Source organism: Pseudoliparis swirei, chromosome 7, assembly GCF_029220125.1.
Source record: "Pseudoliparis swirei isolate HS2019 ecotype Mariana Trench chromosome 7, NWPU_hadal_v1, whole genome shotgun sequence".
NCBI classification, from domain to species: domain Eukaryota; kingdom Metazoa; phylum Chordata; class Actinopteri; order Perciformes; family Liparidae; genus Pseudoliparis; species Pseudoliparis swirei.
The window spans coordinates 21,794,611-21,819,316 of record NC_079394.1 but is presented as its reverse complement, the minus strand read 5'-3'; the positions used below and the strand labels follow the sequence as shown (position 1 = coordinate 21,819,316).

Genomic DNA, 24,706 nt, shown 5'->3' with positions numbered 1-24,706 from the left:
GAACATTGTGTTTCTGATTTTATTTTCATTTTATTTTGGAGATCGACAGGGAACGTCTCCAAGATCGACCGGTCGATCGCGATCGACGGGTTGGTGACCACTGGACTAAAGGATACACTGATGCACCTAAAAAAACAAGAGAAAGGAGCTCCAAGATTCTATCTGTAACCTTGATAACATCAGAGAAAAGCGGAAAAGGCTTATTAAACAGCACATGAATTAATTAAAGTGAACATTGAAACCAAGTCCACCATCTCTGGAATATTTGGTTAAAGCAGAAATGGAGTTCATATGACTAAATCAGCTCCAGGAGTATGCAGACAAATCAATGCTGTGCAAGGAAACTCTCCTGTCAATAAAAAGTCTCCAATCTACAGAGTGGAGCCCATATTGCAAGATGGGATACTTAAGCAATAAGATACGAGAGGCAGTACTGTATTGCCAATAATGTCCTGTTCAAGTTCGTTGTTAAACCCGAAGCTTAGTGATGGGAAAATCCAAATAACGAAATTATGAAGTTAATAGGGTTAATGTTTGAAATACATTTCTGAATTTTTTATAAATTTTCGTTATACAGTTTTTACTTAGTGTAACACGTATTTAAATGTCTAAAGAAAGAAAGCAATAAAGAGAATATGTCTGAACTGTTTTAACAGATTCAAATATGGAGGAATCCCCCTAAACTTTATCAGACTTTAGTATTGACTCTTTGAAGGTGTGAAAACAATTACAGGCTGATTAGTGGATGATTAGACCCAGGTGTGCAGGGCTGCTTTGATGAGGCTGATTGTCTGAATATAAAGTAAGACATGTTCACTACTCAGAGTATTGTGCTGCTTAGTGGGTCAGACAGGAAGACAGTTTGCAGTCTGAACCAGTTTGCTGTTCTTCAGTGCTATGAAGACCTCGTGTTTTTTGGTTCTTCTCCTGGTTGGACTGTGTTTCAGGTCATATTCTGCTTTTCCTCCCAAAGGTTACTCTCGGCATGCTTCAATTCAAAGTCCTCAGATCACAGGGAGCTCCCAACACACTCTGCAAGCAAAGGATCCATCTGAGGAACAAGAGCAGGTGAATACTGTCCGAGTGACCTGCCATCCACACTCATTGGAGATTATTATCCAAGCTGACATGTTTGAAGTTGGAGCTCCTGTCAATGGTGATGAATTACGCCTTGGACTGGAGCACAATGACCACTGTAGAGCTACAATATTTTCAGGAGATGAGTACAGAATCCTTGTTAAACTCGTGGACTGCGGCACCAAACAAAAGGTAATGATTCATTTATTTCTATTAAATTATTTCAAACTATACTAGTTTTAAATGCAACTACTCTCCACAGATGACTGAAGACGCACTGGTCTACACAAACCTGCTCGTATACTCTCCCGTGGCCTCTCCAGATGGGGTGGTTCGAATGGATGAGGCTGTAATTCCCATTGAATGTCATTACGAAAGGTTTGTCTCAAAGCTCATCTTTTGAAAACCCTGTCAACATTTTATTAAAATGCCTTTTCTGTTTCTTAGGAAGTACAGTATGTCCAGTTCTTCCCTCATGCCCACCTGGATCTCCTTCATGTCTAAACAAGCTGCAGAGGAAACTTTGGAGTTTGACTTGAGCATTATGACAAGTATGTTTCCTCTTTTCTAATGTTTTGATTTATTTTCCATCACTATTTGTGTGTATATATATTTTTGTTGTTGTTTTGTTTAGATGACTGGCTTCAACGAAGAGGCTCTAATGTGTTTTACCTCGGCGAGCCCATCGGCATCGAAGCCTCAGTCCGAGTTGGACATCACACGGGGCTCCGAGTGTTTGTGAGCAGCTGTGTGGCGACACTTTCCCCAGATGTATCCTCTGAGCCGAGATACGTCTTTGTTGAAAATGGGTAAGCACTTGGAAGATTACTGCGTTGTGTGACGCCTTTTATGGCTCCAGAGCCTCATGGTAGTCTATGTCTGTTAAATCTGAAGACTATTCTTTAGAAAATAAATGTTGGTATTTCAGGGACATTTAGCCACTACTGGAAAACTGACTAAATACTCTTCTCTTCACAGGTGCCTGGTTGATTCTGAGCTTCCAGGTTCTAGGTCTAGCTTCTTATCCAGGACACAGTATGACAAGCTCCACTTGACCATTGATGCCTTTAAATTTCATAATGAGGACAGAAGAAGTGAGGCTGTACTTTAACGTGCCAAAGTTATTATTACACATGTAGATTGTGTTTCTACATTCACCTTTTCCTCACACAGCTCTACATCACATGTCACCTGAATGCTGTACCAGTAAATGATGCAGAGGCACCAAATAAGGCATGCAGTTTTGTCAATGGAAGGTAAGAGATCAGCCTGACATGTGAATCGTTGAAAAATACAGAGTAAATGAGGGTGTGTGAATATTTTATTGCTTTTCAGATGGAGGTCAGCTGATGGTAATGACTATTTATGTGGCTCTTGTCAAAGTCACGATAAGCCGAGCAGCCCTGGCAAGTTTGGTTCTCGTGGGTTTGAGAAGCCACAAGAACCTGAACCGTTTTGGAGTGGACAGGAAACCAATACAGGTTGGGTTGCTTATCGGAATGTGTATGATGGGGGGGGGGGGGGGGGAAGAGAAATGTCATGTCATGTTTCACACATTGTTTTTGTCTTTTAATTCTTTAGTGTGGGAAAAGGCGGCAAGAGTGGGTCCGATGATTGTCTTGCCAGCCAAGCAGAACAGTGGGCCAGTACCTGTGGCGGCGCTTCCTCTTGGTCTGAATAAAATCAGCAGATCTTCACTGTTTGGCAATAGGAATTAATGACAAAGTTGGTGAGTTAACTTTGTTTGGCCCATATGTTAAAAATACTTAAGCACTCAAAACAGTTATTCTGTCTTAAAAAAAATGCATTTCTATTCTAGCTGATGAGAGACTTCTTCTTGGTTCATAATCTACACAAATGGAAAACCGCATGTCAACCCTCGACTGTTCAGTTTACTGTGAATATGACCAACATGTCAACTGCAACCAAAAATGCCTTGTCAGATACAAATGACTCAAGTATAATAAACAATTGCTTTTTAAATGTATTCTTGTTGATGTGTAGTTTGCCTGTAATGCACAAAGAGAACTGGACTGGATTTTTAACCAGCTAAATACCCTTTTAAGTTAAAAAGGTTTAACCCTCCTGTTATATAAAGAATCTTGGCGTTATCTTTGATCGGGACTTGTCCTTTAACTCCCACATAAAGCAAATCTCAAGGACTGCATTCTTTCATCTACGTAATATTTCAAAAATCAGGCACATCTTGTCTCAAAAAGATGCAGAAAAATTCGTTCACGCATTCGTTACTTCGAGACTGGATTACTGCAACTCCTTATCAGGCTGCTCTAATAAATCTCTTAGGTCCCTCCAGTTGATCCAGAATGCTGCAGCTCGTGTTCTCACTAAAACTAAGAAAAGAGATCACATCACTCCTGCACTAGCTGCTCTGCACTGGCTCCCAGTAAAATCAAGAATCACTTTTAAAATTCTTCTCTTAACCTACAAAGCCTTGATTGGTGATGCACCATCATATCTTAAGGAGCTTGTAGTACCATATTGCCCCACTAGAGAGCTACGCTCACTAAATGCGGGACTACTTGTAGTTCCTAGAGTCTTAAAAAGTAGAATGGGAGCCAGAGCCTTTAGTTATCAAGCTCCTCTTTTATGGAACCAGCTTCCAATTTCAGTCCGGGAGGCAGACACAGTCACCTCGTTTAAGAGTAGACTGAAGACTTTCCTCTTTGACAGAGCTTATAGTTAGGGCTGAATCAGGTTCACCTGGTCCAGCCCCTTGATATGCTGCTATAGGCCTATAGCTGCCGGGGGACGTTTTAGGATGCACTGAGTACCTATCTCCTCTTTTTTTCTCTCCGTAAGGATGAATTTTCATCTCTCAATCACACATTACTAACTCTGCGTTCTCCCCGGAGTCCTTTTGACTTCACGTCTCATGGGGTCATCGGACCCTATGAGACGGCATAGATCCTATCTGCCTGATGGATCATCGAGGTCTGGGTCGTGGAATTCCTGCTCCTGACTGCGCCACTGTCCTGTTGAGACTCCGCCCACTGTTGAGACTCCGCCCACTCCTCCTCCCCACCGCCATCTGCCTGATGGATCGTGGAGGTCTCCATCGTGGAATATGCCTACTATGAACTATTCATACACTGTCATATTCATTGAATGTATTTTAACTCAATCTGTCCTTCTGTACACATTACATCTATTGCATCTGTCCATCCTGGAGAGGGATCCTCCTCTGTTGCTCTCCTGAAGGTTTCTTCCCTTTTTTTATCCCCCTGAAGGGTTATTTGGGAGTTTTTCCTGGTCCGATGTGAGGTTTTGGGGCAGGGATGTCTGTGTACAGATTGTAAAGCACTCCGAGACAAATTTGTGAAATTGGGCTATACAAATAAACTGAATTGAATATTTGTTTCTTGCATACAGCTATGATGTTCCTGGGTCAATTTGACCCGGTTAATGTTGAATCACCCAAAAGTGGTCAGAAACCAAAAAATCCTGAACTATAGTTTATACCTCATCACCATGTCATAACGAACAAATTAGATTTTAGTGGAATTTAGTTATTCACCCCTTCATCAATCAGAAGAACTCGCTCGTTTTAATGAGAAATGCATGTTCAAACTTTTTTAGGTACATTGAAAAAAATCAAAATTGCATTTGTCTACAATAACATATTTCGCAATTTAAATTGTATTTTGTAAGTTTATTTTTAAATGGGGTGACGCCTGTCATATACGCGGTCATAATGACCCGCTCACTCAAAATCAAGCCAAATGAGTCAAAGGATTTGTATTTAAAGTAAACTTTAGTTATGTTTATCGTGTAAAGATCAGTGGCGGGCCGTGGGCCTGGGGCCTGGGCCTTCAGTGAGGTCCTACACAGTCCCACCCGAATTAATCCACCTCTTATTCCTCTCATTATGATGCCATGGCTCTAGACCAGGGCTGCTCAATACCTCGATCGCGGCGTAGTATTGGTAGATCGCATGACATTAAAAAAAATTGGCCCGCCCCCGTCATTTTCTCTATAGCACGTCTTTGTTCATTTATTAAACTAAACAGCCGTCTGATGTTGATCGTATCTACACAACAGCATGTCATTTCTCTCGGCTCTCCGTCCCGATGCGCGCTGCAGAATGCGCGCATCGGGACGGAGAAAAAGAAGAAGAAAAAAGTCACTTGCACTAGTTTGTTCACTAAACAGGGCATTGTCGCACCCAAAGCAGATTTCAAGTATATGCTCGACCAAATCGACATCTTCTCCTCCTTCCGCCATTGTGGGTTGAAAAAACAGCTTTGTAGTCCGCGAATTAATTCCTTTATCAAATTCAGTTTCCTAGTTCTGAGGTTCTGCATTTACCTGCCCATAGGCCCCGCCTCTCAATATTGGTAATCCAATCAAAAGACGTGCAGCACTCGGCCTGCTAGCTGGCTCCTGTGCCGGTTCCGGGGCCTTCTAGAAGGCCTACAGGAGCGAACTCTAAAGCTGATTGGTTGACACAACATCGTCATTCCCATTCACTTGAAGCTACCAGCGCCCGCAATGTTGATTCTGAAGGCCTAAGGGCAGATTTTAGCCCCCTGGCAACACACGATGGCTGAATATGATTGGATAAAAGATCGAACATAAAGACCAGCCCTCCAAATCTCAACCTGGCGCTGGCAGCAGCGCAACCAAGAGGAACGCTATGAAATTAAGAGAATAACTCTTACTCTGGGGAATCATTGAATACATATTTGTGGGAAAATATATTTAGAAAAAAATATATATTCTGATGATGTTTAGGCCAGCAGAGAAGGCCTTGCTGGCCCTGACGGCCCGCCACTGGTAAAGATGCATATATTATAAAAGATGACCAAAGGCTAGCAGTCATCCTCTCAGTGCAGTCATCTTTATCTGCAGAATGTTGTACTTCTCAGCAACCTTTTGTATGTTTGGCCCCTCCCCTAATAAATGTGGGTGGACTTTTCCCGCAGGGAAAACTAAAGGTTCCCGTCAAAATAGTATCTGTATTTCTCGCACAGGTGGGCTCGTTTGAGTGTGCGTCTGAGCTTGGGATGAAACAGGGTGTGTCTCTCCCAGTCAGACAGTCTATTAGAAGTACTCTGTGAGCTGTCTGTCAGTCATCCAGCTCCTGGTCTTTGATTTGGTGATTTTCTCAACTTCCCTGACGAGTTTTTTAGGGCAAATTTGGTATTCATGAAAGTTTTCTCATCTGGGACTGGTTCTGAAGTCAGCCCGTTGGTGAATACATTCACATCAGCTCTACAGACATCCTCAGATTTAAATAATTATAATAATAATAAATATGAGAATCACCATTTGTGACTCCTGCATCTGTGCTTTTTCAAATAATAGAATAAATACAATTGCAATCACTTTTAAGTAAACCAGATTGCTCCATCAGACAAGAAAAAAAGCTCAATGTTGAGCTTTTGTTTTGAAGGACAACAGCAGAGAAGCCGAACTCACGGAGGTAAGACCTGGCAAGTCGCCAAGAGTCTCGGCAGTTGCGCATGCGCAGGTGTAATTTGTTAATGCCGTAACGTAAACATTTACACTAAGGTACAGGCATTACAACATTTATTTATTCATGACTTAGTTGTATGTCCTTGTACTTTGAACTTGTGTAATATGTAAAGTTATGAATAAAGGTATTTCTGCATTTCCCCTGCACCCCACCTGTACTAGACGCTCCCCTCTTTCGGTGAGCACAGCTGAGAACACGGCTGTCAGAGAACCCATTTTCAGGCGTTCATGAAAATCAGACGGAGATCTTTTCTGACGTCGATCTTCCAGTCAGGAAGAAAACGTTTCAGAAGACACTTCAGAAAATGTTCGAGAACGAGGAACATTGTGTTTCTGATTTTATTTTCCTTTTATTTTGGAGATCGACAGGGAATGTCTCCGAGATCGACCGGTCGATCGCGATCGACGGCTTGGTGAACACTGGATTAGATATTCCTTTATTAGTTCCACAGTGGGGACACTTCAGGATCACAGCAGCGGTGGACATCAGAGCATTAATAGAAAATGAATATAAAACACAATAACAATACTAAATACTAATTATACAGAGGAAAAATAAAGTGCTGAGTTTGCTAAGATCTTCAGCGATCTACTGCAGTGTGTTGTGCAGCCTGACAGCAGCTGAAGGAAGGAGTTGTAGTACCTCTCCCTCAGACACCGGGGATGAATCAGCCGGTGGCTGAAGGATCTGTGCAGAGCTGCGAGAGTGTCATGCATGGGGTGGGAGGTGTGGTTCATCAGGGACGAGAGCTTTGCCATCATCCTCCCGTCCCCCACCACCTCCACAGTATCCAGAGGACACCCCAGCACGCTGCTGGCCTTCTTCATCAGCGTCTTCAGCCTCTTCCTGTCAGCCGCTGCCATGCTGCTGCTGCAGAAGACCACTCCATAAAAGATGGCTGATGCCACCACAGAATCAAAGAAGGTCTTCAGGAGTGCTCCCTGCACTCCAAAGGACCTCAGTCTCCTCAGCAGAAAGAGTCTGCTCTGTCCCTTTTTATAAAGTACATGTGCGTGGTCAGCCCAGTCCAGCTTGTTGTTCAGGTGAACACCCAGGGACTTATAAGATTTTACAATCTCAATGTCCAGTCCCTGGATGCTCACTGGTACCGGAGGAGTGCGTTTACCACGGCAGAAGTCCACCACCAGCTCCTTGGTCTGACTGGAGTTGATGTGGAGGCGGTTCCGCTGGCACCATTTCAAAAAGTCCTGGTTCAGTTCTTTGTACTCCCCGTCATTGTCGGCAGAGATGAGGCCGACGATTGCAGAGTCGTCAGAGAACTTTTGCAGGTAGACGTTGCCGGAGTTGTGCTTGAAGTCCGAGGTGAAGATAGTGAAGAGGAATGGAGCCAGAACGGTTCCTTGTTGAGCCCCCGTGCTGCCGGAGACCCGGTCTGACTCACACCCCTGTATCCTCACATACTGTGGACGGTTGGTGAGGTAGTCCAGGATCCATGCAGTGTGGTGGTGGTCCATCCCGGTCTGCTCCAGCTTATCCCTCAGAAGCAAAGACTGGATGGTGTTGAAGGCACTGGAGAAGTCGAAGAAAATGACTTCCAGCCTTTTCCAGGTGAGAGGCATCGCTGCAGCAGGAAGATGACGGTGTCATCCACCCCAATGCCGGGTTGGTAGGCGACCTGAAGTGGGTCCAGGAATGAGCTCACCAGGGGGCTAAGCTTGACATGGACCAACCTCTCCAGGGTCTTCATCAGGTGGGATGTTAATGACACCGGCCTGAAGCTGTTGAGGTCCTTGGGCCGCGGGGTCTTTGGTACTGGTACCATGCAGGAGGTCTTCCATAGCTGTGGTACTTTCCCCAGTCTCAAGCTCAAGTTGAAGACGTGCCTGGTTTGCGCAGGATTTGAGGAGCCTTGAGCTGATGCCGTCTGGACCCGTGGCCTTCCTCACGTGGATAAGGGACACTCTGGGGGGTGGGGTGCTGTGAGGTGATGGAGTAGGGGTGGGTTGCTGGTCGTAGAGTGAGTATGAGAGGGGGGAGTTATCCACAAGTGGTGCAGATGATGGGGGTTGCAGCAGCAGGGAGGGAGGGGGGGGGTCTGAGTGGACCGAGTGTGGGGGAGGGGGGATGGCTGGTCAAATCTTTTGAAGAATAAATTCAGCTCATTTACCCACTGTTGGTCCCCCACAGGCTGTTGGTTGAGCCCCATTAACCCAGACATCGCCTTGAGGCCCCTTCTAGACCCCACTGATGTCAATAATACTGAATGTGTGCAATTATATTAAAGAAATAATACTGAATGTAATAACCAATTAAATCAAGAGCACAAAATGTATTATGCAACTATAAACAAGTGAATAACTTTGAATGTGTGATGTAAGTTGGAGGCAGAGAATCAGATCTGTGAAAGAAGACGACATGCTCAGGAATGTAAAGGTGTAATAAAAAGGGATGAAAGATGTTGGATGAAATGGGACACTACAGGACTGGTAAGAAAACAGATAAAGAGGAGCAATAATATTTGTGGAAATCTGGATCATGGTCCATGCCTACTACAAATTAATCATACATATCTCTCATATTCATTGAATGTGTTAATGTAACTGTAATGATTCCTTCTGGTCACATGACATATGTTGCTTCTGGTCATCCTGGAGAGGGAACCTTCTCTGTTTCTCTCCTGAAGGTTTCTTCCATTTATTCCCACTGAAAGGTTTTTTTCTAATTCTTGTGAGCTGTTCCTGTTCCGATGTGAGGTCAAAGTTCAGAGATGTCGAATGTGTACAGATTGGAAAGCCAACTGAGGCAAATTTGGAATTTGTTTTATTGGTCTATATAAAACGAACAGAATTGAAAAAATTGATGTGTGTGCGTTTGTCCGTGAGTGAGTCAGTGAGTGATTGAGTGGGCACCTCTTTGTCCGTCCAAGGCTAGTCTTGCATTGTGCTGCGGCAAACTGCACAACAGTTCGGGTGCCTGGTGATGGCTGAATGCTCAAGGACCTCTCGTGGTTGCGGTGACTCACTCTCTCAAAACACCTTTTGTCTGTTAATACTGCCGCTGACTGCCTGCTGAATTCTCAACTCATTATTTCAACCGTTCGTGGCGTATTTGTCCAACAGATAACGGGACTACCCGAACACTCACTGCTGCATATCTCTCGGCAGCTTCCATTCAGCCACTCGTATTGTTTAGGCCCATATGGTTGGCTAACCGATAGCGGCTGAAGGAACCACTAGTACACACTGTAGTCACTGCTCCACAGCCAGACAGCTTACTGAGTTTAAATTGTGGTTTTAGCTAAATTGTATGTGTCTTATACATTAACTTTGAGCTGCTTGCTTGCATACATCACCGCTTGTTTTTTCAGGTTCAATACAGTGTGTTTTACGATGCCTTATCGGCCATTGGTGTCTGGATGGGGGAGTTGCCAATTGTGGATTGTATTCATTGAATCACACAATAAATAAGTGGTCAAGCGGACATGTCAAAGGACCAGTGTTGGGAGTAACGCGTTACTTTGTAACGCGTTACTGTAATTCCACTACTTTTTGCGGTAACGAGCGTGTAACGAAGTATTTTTTTAATCAACTAACGCAGTTACAGTTACTGAAATTTAAATGAGTTCGTTACTCGCGTTACTCTCTTTTGTGAAAAATGAACACTTGCAGACAAGAAGACAAGCTAGGCTACTTTAGCTGCTTCTGATCTGACATCGCAGGGCCTTGGTGGCGCAATGATATTGTAACGTCTCGGACGTTATGGACTGATGACACGGAGACGGGACGACGTTATTATTCCTCCCTTTATTGGGCATCCACCAACACAGACAGCTGCTCCTCTCAGCTCAGCAGCGCGAACATCAACAACAACGGTTCCCGTCAACCACCCGTAACTTCCGTTTTCCGACAGGTTAACCCCGCCTCCCCTCTACTCCGCCAATCACAGGCACGCCTCCCCTCTACTCCGCCAATCACAGGCACGCCCCCTCGACCAGCACGCACGGTGCCACACTGTGATTGACAGCCACTTCCAGTGTTGCCAGGTCCGCGGTTTTTGCCGCTGGTTGAATTTTGTGTCCGCTGGTCCGGGTAGACCTATTCTGCATGCAAATTACATGAATATCTTTAAATAAAAATCCATATTTTAAATGAAATAATTAATTTATACCCAAATCCTACCAAACTGACTGCAGATCAGCACATACACGCCTCACTAGCACCCCCCCCCCCCCCCCCCCTCAATTATATGCAGCACCTCAAGGCACCTTTGTTTTCTCTTTTAATTAGTGTTAATACTGTGTAGGCCAATCACTTTTATTTCATTGGGCCTAATGTGGTAAAAAAAAAACACTGTTAAATCACTGAGACAGTTATTTTGTATTAAGTTAACTAAAAAAGGGACTTTTGTACTCCTGCTTGATTTGAAGGCCTGTTGCCCTGTTGATTGCAATAAATAGGTCTACAACATATGTTTATTGTGTTTGACTGTTGAGTACTGTTCATGACATTAAAAAAGCAGACATAAAAGTAACTTAAAAGTTACTTTCCCAAGTAACTAATTACTTTTGATATACAGTAACTAGTAAAGTAATTCAATTACTTTTAAAAGAAGTAACTAGTAACTATAACTAATTACTAATTTTCAGTAACTTGCCCAACACTGCAAAGGACATGTCAATACCGAATGTATCAAAATAATAAAATCAACGGCAGTGTCCCTCCAGCTGACTAGCCCACAGGAAATGATTCGATTTGGATGGCTGTCTGTTATGGCTTCCATAATCTCGCTACAACGATAAGCCTACCCAATTGTTCTGACCTCAACCTGTATTTGGAAAATTGTAATTAAAACGTGTTGATTTAATCCAAATGTCACAAATCATTTACTTATTTAAAAGAGAAGGAATATGTATTCTAAAATCACTTTATAAAATGTACCAAAATTATTAATTTTCTAGTCGATGCATACATAATACGGAAATGCTTATTGTAATTTCTCTTACATTTTACTTAATTGCTGTGTTTTCCTTTTTTTATTGCTGTTTTTTCCCTTTTTCATTTAATGTATTGTCAATTAACTTTATAAAATGTACCAAAATGATTGCTTCTCGAGTAGATGCATACATAATAAGGAAATGCTTATTGTAATGTCTCTTAAATTGTACTTAATTGCTGTGTTTCCGTTTTTTTCTTTAATCATTTGAAGTCTTCCATAGGGCGACATGTAGATGGACTCGTCCATGGCAGTAAAGACTATACACGTTTGGTGCAAGCACTTCCTGAGATTGGTGGGGTTGAATTCAAGTCTACAGATGCACTTGACGACAGATGCTAGTTATCAGACAGATTGTGCTGCGAGTGCCCTCTCCACAAGGGTCAAGGTAAAAGCAAATAATAGATGGAAAAAAGTTGGATAACATTTGCCAGCAGTTTTTTTGTGGGTTTTTGAAGATGATTTGCTATGCTTTCTCATTTTTTACATAAATTATCTTATTTACATATATAAAAGATATAAAAATACAACCTACGTAGGTACATCCTAGTACCTACCCTGCCTGTTCTCATGAAGGGGCCTTTGACCTTCAGCAGAATGTCTCTTTAGTCAAGGATCAGATATCCTAGGAAAGTATAGACAAAGCTTCTGTGTGTTTAGCCGGTGGATGAATAATAACCCACTATTTATCACTGATTCATATGATGCTCATGGGAACAAAAAAACTAAAATGATATTGTTTTTGGTCAATGTTTGCGCTTCCATTTTCCTAAAATAGCCTGGCAGGTTTAGAAAGTTCTGCAAAGTCACTGTAGTAATTGCAGAATAAAAATTATATTTGTGAGCTTCATTGTTTGATTTGAATTCTCTTTGATTTTATGATTTTATGTGATCATAACTAATTTTAGTAATCCTGTAAAATTACTCTTGATTGAAAGAGATACTTGCAAACATACTACACTGGGTATTATGAATGAAAGACATGCAGCTTAATTGAACTCTAAATTGGATAATGTATGGAATGGATGAAATATTAACCAGATACAATACTATTAAATGCATATAATAATGGCTTTCAACTAGCCTGGTTCCAGACCTCTGAATCCCCAAACACATTGATGATTTTTTTTTTCAGGAGTTCAAACCATGCTCACTGATGGCTGTTTCTCGAGTTGGGAAATAACTAAACTCAAAGGTGGGAAAAAGCACTTCATCTGACTGAGCCAGAAAAACAGCTGCACAAAAATTGCCACAAAAATGCCAACAAGTGGGAATGAGATCAATGCAGCTGTACATGTTGTTGGAAGTCAACATACAGCTGCATCAATGATGATATTTTGCGATGAACAATGGGTCAAATGATTATGTGTCATCAGTCTGAAATACCAGGTGGCTTCGCGTAAACCTATTGCAGCTCTGGCCGGCTGTATCATTTATAATTAAAAAATGGTCTCTCTCACTCACTATTAATTATTGTGAATAAATGTTTTGCAGTTTGAATAAGGAAAACTGCTGGGCAAAAAAGCTTGAAAAGTTAATTTCAGTGACATTTGCAAGAAACAAATAATAGTTTTGAGATTCTAGTGACCCCCGAAAATGATGCAATAAAGAGGTCTCGGTGATACGATACTTCATATTATAAAGCGACAGAATTATGACAGACTCTGCAGCTCATCTAATTTAACCCTGTCCCCTACAAAAGAATGTTGCTATACAACTAAACTACATTATAACTTCAGGCAAACGCATGTTCACCTGGATTACGGGCATCATTTTAAACACCTGTGTAATTTAAACAAAACATAAATGCAACAAAACTACTTGGTTAGGTTCAGTTCAGCATCGTTTTTTTTTTTCAACAAGTAAGTTTCTTACATAATATGATTTATTTAACTTCTTTCCAGCTCATTGGCAACGTTAGCTAGCGGCTAAAGGTCAGATATTCCCCTCAGGAGACCAGAGCTTAAAGGGTACCTGTAGTGCAAAACAATATGTAGCCAGATCAAAAGATAATGTGTTTCTAAAGGTTATTCATGCACTGACGGTCCAGTATTCAATAACAATACGTAGTTTAGGCTGTTCAAAGTCCTCAACTCCGACATGCGACATTGCACTGGAGCTTGAATATGTCGCGAGTGGTGTGACGTCAGATCGTTGATAGATCGACAGCCAGCCACAGCGGATGTGTTCAGATACCAATATAAACAACGTCGAGCGCTCGCAAACAAATGCTGATAGATTGATAATATGGACGATGAAAGATTGTCTGATTCAGCAACTGGATACTTGTTTGAACCTTTAAAAGCAGACTATCCCCATTTAGTGAATTGTGACAGCGATGATAGCGATGATTCTGATGAAGTTGATGCCGAAGGACCGCCGGTCCAAATGCTTCACCGTGCGGACCGTGCACGCAAGTCGGCGGACGTTTGGTGCAGTTGTGGGAAATGTGCCACAGAAAACAGACATAGAGTGCATTTGTTGTAAAGAGCACGAACTTATGTCCGATGATATAGCAGGGCTCTCAAGTTTTGAAGACAGGCAAGCGTGAGATTTCCATCAGCACCCGATACAGCTGACTGTTGCGGCTACCGCATCGAGCCGAAAAGAGTTGTCGACGGGGTGCTAGTGACTATTTCTACTCAACAATCGATCGGCGATTGAGCACCCCTGCATTCAAGCATTAAATAGCCGAGAGGTTTTTTCAGCGTGAGGAATTAGATGTGTGGCGGGAGTGCGTGAGATAAGACCGAAATGCGTGAGTCTTACGCTCAATGCGTGAGACTTGAGAGCCCTGATATAGTGTCATTAGACCTCATCTGCTTCACACAAAAGAGTGAGCTTGATAGCTACATCGCGCATAAGCCAGCGCTGGAGATGTCTTTCATTGATGCAATGTTCGGCCGACATGTTCGGGGTGCTAGTGACTTTTCTTTGCTCCGTCCGTCCCGATGCGCGCAAACCGGTGTCGGAGCTCCGCGCGCACGAGACGGCGGGCAGAGGACTGTCAACGCAACACGTAGAGACAGAAATGACATGCTGCTGCTGTAATGTGGCGCTATAGAGAAAGTGACAGGGGGGCGGGCCAATTTTTTTTATGTCATGCGATCTACCAATACTACGCGCGATCGACTGGCAGGTCGCCGCGATCGACGTATTGAGCACCCCTGATATAGATTGTGTAATTCTTGAGGCCACCGATCTATCCCAAGAAGCAACGCGTGTAGAAGTGGCTCCGGATTGGCTGAATTCCTTTCAACGACTCTACGTCATAGTTAGCTTTGAGCTGGAGTAAATAACTAGCAAAATGGCTGCGCCCACGGACTCGGAATGTTGACAAAGAAATGTAAATCCTCGGGCTATGCGTGACTTGTTGACAATAGCGGCGGGGTAAATATGATTTATTTGATGCGCCGAATGGATGTAGCACGTTGTTGTTTTGCACTACAGGTACCCTTTAAAGGAGAGCAAACGTAGGACTTCCATTTGTCATGTGGCTTGAAAACCAGCTCCACGTGTTTCTCTGTGACAACTGTTTCCATATGGTCTTTAATCAAAAACCATTTAATGGCAATAACAGAAATGAAATGAGTTTACCTTTAGATAATTGGCTAAGTGATGTTAGAAGCTGCTACGGAACTATTTCAACCAAAAAGGATATCAGCTGGCCTGAAATATCAGTAACTTCTGATTAGTGAAGGTGAAATAAACACTCCCAATATAGCCTAAGCACAAAGTCATGGTAATGAAGGAAGGGAAGCAAAATGACAACCTAGTATGATTACTTTCAAACTACAGGGCTTATCCCTCTCCTAGCCACAGATTGTCTCTTAAAAAGTTGGAGAGGTCCTTAAGGTCTCCGTGGACATTGGCATGAAAGTATGAATATCAAGTTGTCCAGCTCCACTTTGATGGGCTTCCCTCTACATCTGCCTGACATTCACCGAAACACACACTCTCTCCAAGCCGTCACGGCTGCCCGCTCCCGAGGGTCGATTCCAGCGCCATGTCATTACCATGCTCTCTTGTCAAATGGCCACCAAACTCTCGGAAGCCAACAGTTCACAGCAACTTACACGAAAAAACTAAGCAAAATCGAACAAGGAGCAAAACAACAAAGACAAATCCTCCCTCGGACTTGTCCATCAAAACTACCTATTGGCGTAATCTTGCCGTTCAGCTCTGTGACAATTTCATAAAACTGGTTCGAGTTTGTCCAATAACTGTCTTTGAGGAATCAAAAAGGGCAGACATTTCAAGACTGGAACCTTCAAGTGTGCTTGTAAAGTTAATACTGGGTCGCAGCGTGAAATGGAGTTAAACATTTTGCAACAGAATGAAATTTAAAGGTGCTAAATAAGAAACTGGCTCTCCACATAGAACAGCTAACGGTGCTAACAGTGCAAACCATGCCAACAGTGCTGGCAGAGCTAACAGCGTTCGCCAGAGGGCGCTAACCTTCTGCAACGATGCCATCGGCCGTCATCACCGTATGAGAGCTGCGCTTTTTTCTGAAGAGACAGAAAGCAATTTAACACACACATAGAGAGAGAGTGGCTTCATCCTCTGCTCAGGTACATACACTGTAAAACCTGATGAGTCAATAGTTTGAGGAAACTGATTACCTTGAACCATTTAAGTCAAATAACTTAAATCCTTTTAGTGTAAAAACAAATTAAATGGTGTACTTCAAACTACAGTATTTATTGTTAGGTATACTTATGTAAATACATGACTATTTCTGCTCCATTCTCTGTATTGAACTTAAAACATATTCATTATTTAAACTTAATTGTAATGGTTGTATGAACTCATTAAAATGATGTAACAGCAAATATATGATTTAAGTCTGACTAATTAAAAAGCTTGTGTTACAACAACTCAAAATGGTATAGCACATACTCAATACTCATATGGAAAATAGTTGTTTGCTGCTTTATTAATGCTCCAAATATTACATTTAGCACCTTTTGATCTAGGGTTTAGAGTCAAACTAAACTGACATTTTAGTTAGCTTTTAAGTTCGCTGCCACCCGAATTATCGTTCAAACATAATTTAATTAGGTTTTAACATTAATCCTTGTTGGTGCAATCCAGCCCTATACGATTTAGGGCTACGGTTGGGGCGCTGTACGATATCTGTTGCTTTCACGCCGATGACTCAGAAAGCCTCCTCCATGCTTTGTGCCAGGAACCTTTGTGAAATGTTCATCAGTGGGGACATAAAGTGTCGCTACCAAAGCTTTCACAGCCAGTCAACGTTTTCCAGATCACCACTGAAGTTGAAGTTGGCCTGCCGTCTTGTTGCTGTAGTCTTGGACCAGAATATCTTGACATTAAGAAAGGCAGTTCCTTTGCCCTCGATTTCCAGGCCAGCCCAAATCCTTTTAATAGATTAGGCGCCATCAATCAGCACACACAAAAGAGCGTGAGGGAGTAAACTCAATATCCATGACTAAGCTTATTTGCCCTGGCGTTGATCTGACAGCCAGAAGGGGTGTGCGAGATGCACTTTGCCACCACATTACAATCTCATCCCTCGACAGCGGACAAGGCGAATGAAAAAGGATATGGAGAGTTCTCCTCAAACAGCCCCTCTGACAATTGCCATATGGGACCTATTAAAAAAAAAAAAGAAGCTCCATCTCCGATAGTCCAGAGGCTGTCATCTCGCTTCAGTTTCATTTTCAGCGCTGCGGACGCAAAAACCCACAGCCAATTACTCCGTCAGTCATCAGAGGGAAAGCGGGAGGGGAGCGGCGGCCGGCCTGCGCTGCATGTTCCTTAGATGGCGGACCTTGGGAGCAGCAGGTTTTCCCTGCATGCATCTGGGTCTTCAGAGGAAGTGGAGCTTGCTTGAAAAGACTTCTCCCCGCTGTACCTCCTGCCCCAAATTAGAGGAGAAGCACTCAAATACCCCGTGGCTTAAAATGTGGCTCTCTCCTGCCCCCTGCTGCCTGGCAGATCGCATCCTACCCCCACTGAACTGCTCTCAGAGAGCGACAGCAGCAGCACGAAGTGATGATCAAGTGGGTTCACTGGTGGCTCAAGACAGTACTCCAGAGAAGACCAAGTGGCACAAGGACCTTGTTCAGAGCAACAGGGTGACGAGTCATGGGTCAGTGGAGCAAACAAGCGTTCCGCCGTGTTATCCGAACTGCCCCGTTACACTCGGACAAGACAAGTCCTTTCAAAGTCACTGCGAGAATCTCAAGAAGTGAAGAGGAATTAAACGCTTTTGAAACTGTTCCTGACTTTGAAAACTAGGCCACTCCTGATCAGGCAATTGCACAAAAGGACACGGGGGCAGCCAGTTTTATTCACATCCTCTGTAATGAGCTTATGAATTATGAGTTTTTTCCGGTTGAAATAATGGATTTGTATGCTGAAGGGGGCAGCCAGAGAATGACAGCCGCTATAAATGAAAAAAAAACGACTTGCGCCGTTATGCAGTCGGCTGTTATGGAAATGTCAGGTCGTTTCTTTTGCCTCTGATGTAAGGGTTCTTAGCTGAACTGCGTTGGATGTAATCCCCATCCTGAAATTATAATCATAACAAAAATAATCAGGAAATATTAATTCCACGGCAGACGTTATTGTGCCAGCTCGAAGAGACACGTGTTGTGAAGGGTCCATGTCAATCGGCACAGAATCACACATTATGCTAAGTGCTGTATTAATATATTTCTCACACGTATATTTAGCAGCAAGCAGTCTTTCAAGACTTCTGAGGGAGATTGTTGTTTCCTTTTAGATGTTTCAATGAAACGCAAGGTTTTCCTTTTCCTGCAACGTGAAATGAAAGTTTGACAGATGCTCCTCTTTGGTTCATCTGCTCTCCATCACCGTATTAATGGAGGCTGGAAGGCAGTCAACACAATCGTATAACGCCGCGTAATTGAACTCCAGCCAAAGAGTGAGGCATTTGTAATGCCGGTGTCGTTATTTCTTTTACCCAAACTGTTCGCATTTCCATCAAGACTTCATTAAAATTAACGCTCCTCCGAATGTTTTTCGACGGTCCGGGGCCCAAATACCATCGCAGAGTCTAGACCCCTGAGGTGTGTGGAAGATGGATGTTCGTCGAGGTGGCATTACAAAATAATATAAACTGACACGTGTGAAGGCTGAACAGAGAAAGCCTGCACGTGAATAGTAGAGGGACGCAATGGTATAAACACACTGCTGATGCAGAGGCGCACTCGTTTATTATAGACCAGGAATTTTCCCTGTGATGTTGGCGTTTTTGTTGTACTCTATGGGGTCAGATCAGTTTCAATAATTGAAAATGCACACAGAGAGACTCACAAATGCAAACACAAAGATTCACAAATGCGCACAGAACAAATCACAAATATATTAGATTTTCATGCGAATCGAGCCATGTCAGGGGAGTCTCAAAAACCCACACACAAAAGTGGAACAATTCACAAACAAATGTTGCTCTGGAATCGACAAAATCCACATAGAAGTGCAGAAATATATTTGACATTTTTATCAAACGTAATTTATTTATGTGTGCACTGGAATGTATTTGTAAATTGTTCTCGCATTTGTGAATCTTTGTGTTTGCATTTGTGAGTCTCTATGTGTGCATTTGTAACTATTGAGACTTATCTGGACCAGGAATTTTCATTGTCTTGTTGTTTGTCATTGGTGGAGTAGTACCAGTGGAAGTGGTACTAGCAATAGTATGGACTTTTAGTTGTGTAGCACTTTTCTAGTCTTTCAATAAGTAAAATAAAAAAATATCTAGACTGGAATGTCCAATTGTGTAATTTCACATAATTAGCCTTGTGTTTTGCTGGTACGTTTTTGGTGAAATGGGCCGTCAAAATGAGGCTGTAGTTTTGGAACAATGGGTTATCAGAACAATGCCGTGTCAGCGTCCACAGCTTCACTGCTTTATCCTGATGTCAAACAGACATTTTCGACCGGGAACGGAAGTTCTCTTCAAAGCCACGGGACTCCATTGACCAAAACAGTCATTTCCCCTTGCAGAAGATAAGGGTATAGCTACATACAACTCGTACCTTTTTTAACAATTGTTCCCGCCTAACGTTGTTCAGCTAGTTCTAGTGTTCACATTATTCATAATCTTATTGACAAGCTTACTTTGCAAATCTTTTAAAAAGCTTTTACATTTGGGAAACCTGGAAAGGTATGCAGATAGCATCGACCTTAAAGGACTTGAGTAAAAAAGGCAACTCTATTGTACGCACCATTTAATTTCCCACATTAAGATCCTCGTGAGTCACCAATGAAATACATGACAGTATTTGTCACAGAGACACTCACACTGCTACACTTAGCCTTGCTGCTTGTCAGAGACTATTGAGTTATTATTATTTGGGAGTTTTTCCTGATCCGATGTGAGGTTTTGGGACAGGGATGTCTATGTGTACAGATTGTAAAGCACTCCGAGACAAATTTGTAATTTGGGAAATTGGGCTATACAAATAAACTGAATTGAATTGAATTGATGAGGCATATGACCGATCAAACTTCAGTTGAACTATGGTTTGTCCATTATCCATTTGGCGTTACGCTCTGTATCCCTTCCAAGTGCTAAAAAATTGACAACAGCTGCTCATGACTCGTTGCTCTGACTAGATTTAAATTAGTTAGTTCTCAGTGTCCGTCCACATTACCAAGCTGTAGTATACGATCAAAGGTTTCTTTAGATCCTGCAAAGAAGCCCTTCAAAGTTAGCAAAGTTAGATATGAGGATCAAACGAAGGACAACAGGTGTACGTTTGCTGAGATACTGGCCTCTGATCAATAGGTAGCTATTCTCTCAGTCATAACAAGAGCCGACACTTGATCATGGCATCTAAAGCCTGAACAAAGAGGATCGGGAGCTAAGTAAAGGAGAACGAAGCTTTCATCTCTCAATCACATGTTACTAACTCTGCTTTCTCCCCGGAGTCCTTTTGACTTCACGTCTCATAGAGTCATCGGACCCTATGAGACGGCATAGATCCTATCTGCCTGATGGATCATCGAGGTCTGGGTCGTGGAATTCCTGCTACCGACGACGCCACTGTCCTGTGATGGAGAGATGAAAATTCATCCATAAGGAGAGAAAAAAGAGGAGATAGGTGCTCAGTGCATCCTAAACGTCCCCCAGCAGCTATAAGCCTATAGCAGCATATCCAGGGGCTGGACCAGGTGAACCTGATTCAGCCCTAACTATAAGCTCTGTCAAAGAGGAAGGTCTTAAGTAGACTCTTAAATGAGGTGACGGTGTCTGCCTCCCGGACTGAAATTGGAAGCTGGTTCCATAAAGAGGAGCTTGATAACTAAAGGCTCTGGCTCCCATTCTACATTTTAAGACTCAAGGAACTACAAGTAGTCCCGCATTTAGTGAGCGCAGCTCTCTAGTGGGGCAATATGGTACGACAAGCTCCTTAAGATATGATGGTGCATCACCAATCAAGGCTTTGTAGGTTAAGAGAAGAATTTTAAAAGTAATTCTTGATTTTACGGGGAGCCAGTGCAGAGCAGCTAGTGCAGGAGTGATGTGATCTCTTTTCTTAGTTTTAGTGAGAACACGAGCTGCAGCATTCTGGATCAACTTGAGGGATCTAAGAGACTTATAGAGCAGCCTGATAATAAGGAGTTGCAGTAATCTAGTCTCGAAGTAACGAACGCGTGAACCAATTTTCCTGCATCTTTTTGAGACAAGATGTACCTGATTTTTTAAATATTACGTCGATGAAAGAATGCAGTCCTTGAGATTTGCTTTACGTGGGAGTTAAAGGACAAGTCCCGATCAAAGATAACGCCGAGATTCTTTACTGTGGTGTTGGATGCTAGGGCAATGCCATCTACAGAAACCACATCACCAGATAATTGATCTCTGAAGTGCTCAGGGCCGAGTAAAATTACTTCGGTTTTGTCTGAGTTTAACATCAAGAAGTTGCAGGTCATCCATGTTTTTATGTCTTTAAGACATGCTTGAATTTTACTGAGTTGGTTGGTTTCCTCTGGTTTTATCAATAGATATAGTTGAGTATCATCTGCATAACAATGAAAGTTAATGGAGTGTTTCCTGATAATATTGCCCAAAGGATGCATGTATAAGGTAAATAAAATTGGTCCAAGCACAGAACCTTGTGGAACTCCGTGACTAACGTTGGTGGTTATCAAGGCTTCATTGTTTACAAATACAAACTGAGATCGATCTGATAAATAGGATTTAAACCAACTTAGTGCGGTGCCTGAAATGCCAATCGACTGCTCCAGTCTCTGTAATAGGATGTCATGGTCAATGGTGTCAAATGCAGCACTAAGGTCTAACAAGACCAGTACAGAGAGGAGTCCTTTATCTGATGCCATTAAGAGGTCATTTGTAATTTTCACCAGTGCTGTCTCGGTGCTGTGGTGTTTGCTAAATCCTGACTGAAACTCCTCAAATAAACTATTATAATGTCGAAAGTCACACAACTGATTTGCGACCACTTTCTCAAGGATCTTGGAGAGGAAGGGGAGGTTAGAGATCGGTCTGTAGTTAGCCAACACCTCTGGATCCAGAGTGGGCTTCTTCAGGAGAGGTTTAATGACAGCTACTTTGAAGATCTGGTCTGAAAGGCCAAGGTGGGGGGGATGGTGCAGTTTTGTATGCATCTGGGATCTTTGTGTAAACCTGATCAAGATTGTTTTGGCCTCTGGTTGGAAGTTTTACATTTTTGTGCAGTTTGGGCATGATAGTCTTTAAATCTGTGTGATTATAGTCTCCTGCTATAATAACAGCTCCCTTTGGGTGTGTGCATTCAGCTGTCTGCTGATAGCATCATGCAGCTCCTCTGGGGCTAATTTAGTGTGTTAGCATGTGGTGGTATGTAAACAGCTGTGATTAAGATGTCAGTAAACTCTCTCGACATGTGGAAAGGACGGCATTTTAGAGCCACATTTTGGGGACCTTTGAACTGCGGATTCCGGGAAGAGAAAAGGTGGAGGGTTTGTGTATCTACATAAACAATGACTTGTTTGCACATCTACATACATTTTAAGAGCACACTGCTTCCCGGACATAGAATATCTATTCAATTCAATTCAGTTTATTGTGTATAGTCCGATATCACAAGTTACACATTTGCTTTAGAGGGGTTTACAATCTGTACACATACGACATCCCTGTCCCAGGACCTCACATCGGATCAGGAAAAACACCCAAAAAATAGAAGAAAAAAAACTTTCACAGGGAAAATAGTGAAGAAACCTTCAGGAGAGCAACAGAGGAGGATCCCTCTCCAGGATGGACAGAAGCAATAGATGTCATGTGACAAGAATGAAGCCCATGATAAATTTCATTGACCTCATGAATTGAATTGAATCTTAATCAACAGACGTAAACAACATATGAGGGATGAGACTGCGGGGACGTGAAATTGAAATCCCCAAATGAAATCCTAAAGCTTTTTTATGTTGAAAGAAATGGAAAGAGGCGTTCTGGGCAATGCCAATGGATGTGACCCATAGACTGTCTATAGCCAGCATGAAGCCATAAACCAACCTCCACAATGCCAAGGGGGGATTCAAATGATCTGTGAACTCATATCTCATATACATGGTCTACTTTATTGGCCTGTAAAGTAAGAAAGTATCAAGTATCACCTTGAAAATAACAATTTTGGCTGCAAAATATTTCCTCAAATGAAGATTTTTAAGACCACTTGTAGGAACATGGTGCCCCCCCCCCCCCCCCCCCCCCGCGCTCTAAGGGTGCCACGTACCAACCGTGTCTTCAATTTGAAGTCTAACAAACATGATTTATGTTCAAGAGGATCATTAACGGTTTGAAACATGTCATTTATCCTTTCTAAATTGACACATTTGTGTTGGATGCTGAATGAGTGATCTAAATTGCCGTTCTGTGTGCAGATCTACACTCGTTCTCACATTTGATAGCAGATTGGATGGCATGTTGTACAAGTGGTATCACACAAAGTTTGCATAAAGCAGTACAGTGCCATTGAAAGGGTAGTTGAAGGTATGAAGGATCTCCCTGGCAACAGAGAGGATACTGTTGATGTGTTAGTTCTTCTCTCTGACAAGGCGAAAGTAGCTGGTGCCAAACTCGCTCTTGGCAATAGGCACGCAGACATTTGCATATAAGGTTGTTTTTGCAGAGGCAAGTTCATTTGTGCAACTCTGTAAACACGCCATCAGTCAGACTGCGGGGGCATCAGATGTGGGATTGCCTGTTTGCTTGGAGAGCGGGCAAAGATAATTTTGGAGATATTATCAGGGGAAGAGATTGCACTGCCCTCGGGTGACTCAAACACAGGTGTCCACAGCAGATAGCATTTTGAAAAAAAGAACCCAACCGCCGAGGTTTGACCTTTTTATTTCCTCTAGTCGGCACTCCGGCCTTCAACTCTATCAAATTTTAAAAACAGCTAATATACTGCATAAATGAAACAAGGCATGGCAGCACAGATGAATAGATGGCGTTGGCACATCCCACATCATTGTTGTTATAGAGAGCTTTGTTTGTCCATGATCTCAGGTAAATGAACAGCAATAAAAGTTGGTTATAAAAGTGGATAGGAATTGAAAATCCAGTCTAACATTTACTCAAATATAGATTAAAAAAATGATCCACACTGAACTAATCACAGTTTAAAAGCCACCCTGGCTGCAGTCTGATTTTAAAGACTTGGGAAGAAACACACAAAAGGCAGCTAAACTTGCACAAATAAGACAAAAATAAACGGTGATTCTTAAAGCCCGCTGACATGCAGTCCTAACTGCTGTGGAGGAAATAGCGTGCTACCTTGCTTTTCATCACTGCATCCTGTCTGCATCTCACCTCATTCAACTACGAGCAAAACATTTTTATAGACTACAGCTCCCCTTGATGTCTTTTTTTTATTATTCATGTGGCAAGAAAAAAGAAAAATAATTTATTGATTGCAAAAAAAGGTTATTATGTAAATGAAAAAAATATTGTTTTGTGCCTTTTTCTCTACTCGCTAATCCTTGTGTTACTTTTTTAAATTTTTCCTCCCGGGACCGCAACCGTTGTATTGGCCTCAAGCACGTTTGAAAAAAAAAAGGAGAAATTGCAAATGGAACCAGTGCGGATGTGTCAAAAAAACAGTTTGTGAAATGGCCACTTACAGTTTTTTCCGATTGATTACACACAAAAACTGGAACTTAGAACACAATGAC

At 42.4% G+C, this 24,706-nt stretch overlaps 2 protein-coding genes across 2 annotated transcripts in view; one reads left to right on the top strand and one right to left on the bottom strand.

Annotated features, from left to right (window-relative positions):
- The window catches only part of tm2d2 (TM2 domain containing 2), a 125,081-nt gene that overhangs the window by 77,757 nt on the left and 22,618 nt on the right, over positions 1-24,706 (bottom strand). The gene's annotated exons all lie outside the window — the stretch shown is intronic.
- On the top strand, positions 729-5,853 carry LOC130196148 (zona pellucida sperm-binding protein 3-like). The gene is made up of 8 exons (XM_056418030.1): positions 729-1,269; positions 1,340-1,455; positions 1,525-1,628; positions 1,712-1,886; positions 2,056-2,176; positions 2,251-2,333; positions 2,413-2,558; positions 2,659-5,853. Exons 1-8 carry the CDS (start codon positions 898-900, stop codon positions 2,793-2,795), a joined length of 1,254 nt encoding a protein of 417 aa, XP_056274005.1. The 5' UTR covers positions 729-897; the 3' UTR covers positions 2,796-5,853.